General features: G+C 57.1%; 1 protein-coding gene across 1 annotated transcript in view; it reads right to left on the bottom strand.

Moving 5' to 3' along the window:
* Window positions 1-1,998: 1,998 nt before the first annotated feature.
* Window positions 1,999-3,169, bottom strand: part of FBXO10 (F-box protein 10) — a gene marked incomplete at its 5' end in the record, with an annotated part of 5,104 nt that continues 3,933 nt past the window's right edge. The window contains 2 exon segments of the mRNA XM_010077827.1: window positions 1,999-2,423; window positions 2,506-2,894. Coding sequence (XP_010076129.1) covers window positions 1,999-2,423; window positions 2,506-2,894 — 814 coding nt within the window.

Below are 3,169 nucleotides of genomic sequence, written 5' to 3'. Positions count from 1 at the left end.
AAAAGTATCTTTTTTTTAAAAAAAAAAAAAAAAAAAAAAAAAAGTGGATTGGATGTTCTGACAGCATCAGCCTGTGTAGCAGGGGTCTGTCAGCTTGTACCAGAGGAGAAACCTGTGCAGACAGCTTGTTATGTGACAGAGAGAGAAAATCCATCTGGGAACCTACTGTCCAGTTCAGGCGGGGGATGACAAGGCAGACACCTCGACCTGGTCATGCGAGGTTACAGCGTGCCAAAGCCTCCCCCCCAGGAAGAGCCCTGAGCCCAGGGGCCAGCAGGAGACCCCCAATGACACCCCCAGAGCCATATGCCCCTGCCCAGCTCCCCCCAGTCCCAGGAGAGCTCAGCCCCATGGGTTGGGGGACCCCCACCCTCTCCTGAGCACACCCCAGACCCTGGGGTCTCTTCCAGGGGTACGGGACATGCTGCGAGGCACAGGGGACGAGCATCCCGGGATTGCACAAGGCTTGTTACAGGAGGCCCAGGGGAGGAACCAAATGTGGGGAAACACAGGCATCAGCGTGGTTTGGGGAGAACAAACATGGGAAAACAGAGCGAAAAGGGGATCAGAAGTGGCCTGTTGTGTGTAAAAAGGTGGCTGGTGGCCAAGGGCAGATGCTGGTGGCCAAGGACAGACACCGTCTGGCCATGCTGGTACCTGACGAGTGCAGTCTGTCCTGTCCGCTCACCAAATGCTGTTTCTGACTCTTGCAGGGGCGAGGGCTCCCTTCGGCGTGTGTGCCAGCACCAGTGGTGTGTGGGGACCCAAATCTGCGTGGGGCTGCTGCCAGCAAGGACGTGAAGTGGTTTGGGCAGCCAGGCACGCTGTCTGTCTGTCTCTCTCCATGTGCCTGTGTGTGTCTGCTGGGGGTGCTGCAGCCCCTGGGAGCTTCTATGTCCCGGTGCCAGAAACTGGGGAGACTGGGACCCAGGGGCAGGTACAGGGCAGGCAGCATCTGAGCCGGGCTGCCGGAGGGATGCACACTGTGTGTCTATGTCCGCGCTGGTCCGTGTGCCCCTTCTCAGTCAGAACCAGCACAAACAGAAATGGAGCGAGACCACACAGGACATCATCTGAGCCTTCTGGCACAAATGCAGACAGTCACTGACAAAGTAGCCTCAAAGCAAGTGACTCCCAAATAAATAATCCCACAGGACCCATGGGAAGAGAGGTTTTTCCGGGGCTCAGGCTGAAGAGGTCTTGCCAGACGCACCACTGGTCCTTCCAGGAGCACATGTCATCTCAGGAGCTGCTCGCTTGTGAACTACCTCAGCAGCAATCTCGGTGGGCAAAGAGGAAGAAGTTAACGGCTGTTTTCCCGGCTGTTTTTCATTTAGTGAGGTGACGCTGAAGTTGCAAAATCCTTCATGAAAAAGGGAATACAGTCCAGCGGGGTTCCCCATCCCTGAGCTGTGAAAGCTTCCCCGTGGAAGCTCTGGAGAACGGACAGGCAGAGAGACCGGTGAGGAAACCTCCCTCCCTGGTCAGACCTGAGTCCTCGCCATTGCTGCCTTGTCTGAAGAGCAGCACATCCACAGAGGGAGAGAGCTCGGGGCAAGCACAGGGTTAGACAATACTGCATTGAGGGAAAACGTCAGTCCAGCTTCCAGCACACATCCCCAGCCCAAATCCATCCTCACACCCCATCTCTGCCTGCAGCAGGGACCCACTCCTGCAGGCTCTCCCAAAGCAGCCAGCATGGGCTGTGGCGAGGGGCAAGACCGGGGCTGACACCGCAGTCCCCAAGTCCCCACGTTTATGGTACGGCCTGTGCTGGGGGCAGCAAAGGTGAGGACAGCCAGCAGCACACGTACAGGGTGAGGTGAACTTACAGGCAGAGCGGGTCTGACTACACCATCCCTACATGCCACGAAGCTAACACCTCCAATTGCAATTACAATGCTACTGCATGCAGAGAGCAGGCAGCTGCCTTCCGTTTGGTCTGGTTACCCCAGGTCGTGCATCAGGAGAGAGAGGGGAGGGGGCTCGCAGCGGTCTTCACAGCACCTTACTGTTTTGTATGCAGCGCACTGCTGCGTAGGTCAGATCCCTGAAGATGCTTCCTTCCAGTTTTGCTTGCCCTCGCGAATAAATGAAGATTCCTCCCTTCCTGTCCCTGAAGAGGCACTGCCGGATGATGCAGCCTTGCAGAGAGCTGGCCAACAACTGGGCCTCCTTGTCCTGCTGCAGCTCCTGCTGCAGAGACTTGAGCTTGAGGTCCCTCTGAAGGGCGTGCAGCCTGCTGTGTGTAACGTCTGCACACACGCGACTCTGGCGGTGGGCTTGGCAGGGCACTTTGCGTGCAGCCTGAGCATCCTCCTCATCGTTGCTGCGTGACTCACTGTTACTGGACTTTGAGTCGAGGGCCGGGTACTCCTCCTCCTTTGCTGCCTGCAGGTTGTCTCCGAATTCAGTGTCCTGGGCTGAGCCAAGCAGGGCTTCAGTGCCCCCAGCAGAGAGGAAGCTGCTTTGTTCTTCCCCTACAACAATTCTGGACATTCTCACTGGTCCCAGCAGCAATTCCCCCCAAGCTATCCCGTTCAGCACCGGCTGGGTCAGGCTGCTGCACAAACACTGCGCAGGACTTGGCCAGCACGGCCAGGTGCTTGCAAGCCCAGTTACGGTCGGAGCTCGGGCAGCCCTCCATGGTCACAGAGGCGTTCTCACTGCCGGTGAACTCGCAGTTCTCCAGGACGCAGAGGGCCACGCTGCGGAGGTGGATGCTGGACTAGCTGAAGGTGCAGAACTTCACCTGGCACGTCCCTGGCACCTGGATCTGCAGCTGCCCGCCTTCGAAGTTGCAGTTGTCAAACTGGACGTAGCCTGAGGAGAGCAAGCACAAGGGGAGATCATTGCAGAGCAAGAAAAAGCAGTCCTGGACGAACCGTGAAGTCCTTCCACAGCAAACGAGCTCACACTCACAAACACAACATGCATTCAGGTGCCACAGATGCAACAAGCTCACACAGGCACAGACGCAGGGCTGCAAGATGAGTTAGCAAGTTAACAAGTGACGACTACTAACTTTCTTGCCTGCTGGCGACATTTCCTTAACTTCCTTGCCAAGACAGAGCTTTGCAACCCCAGCAAGGCCCGGCAGTCACTTGGGGGGGCAGACAGGGCATAGAGGGTGTGCCAAGATCACTAAACCTGCACAACGCTCCCTACA

Source organism: Pterocles gutturalis, unplaced genomic scaffold (assembly GCF_000699245.1).
Source record: "Pterocles gutturalis isolate BGI_N339 unplaced genomic scaffold, ASM69924v1 scaffold12878, whole genome shotgun sequence".
Taxonomy (NCBI): domain Eukaryota; kingdom Metazoa; phylum Chordata; class Aves; order Pterocliformes; family Pteroclidae; genus Pterocles; species Pterocles gutturalis.
The sequence above is the reverse complement of the archived record's forward strand: the minus strand, read 5'-3'. Positions and strand labels throughout refer to the sequence as shown.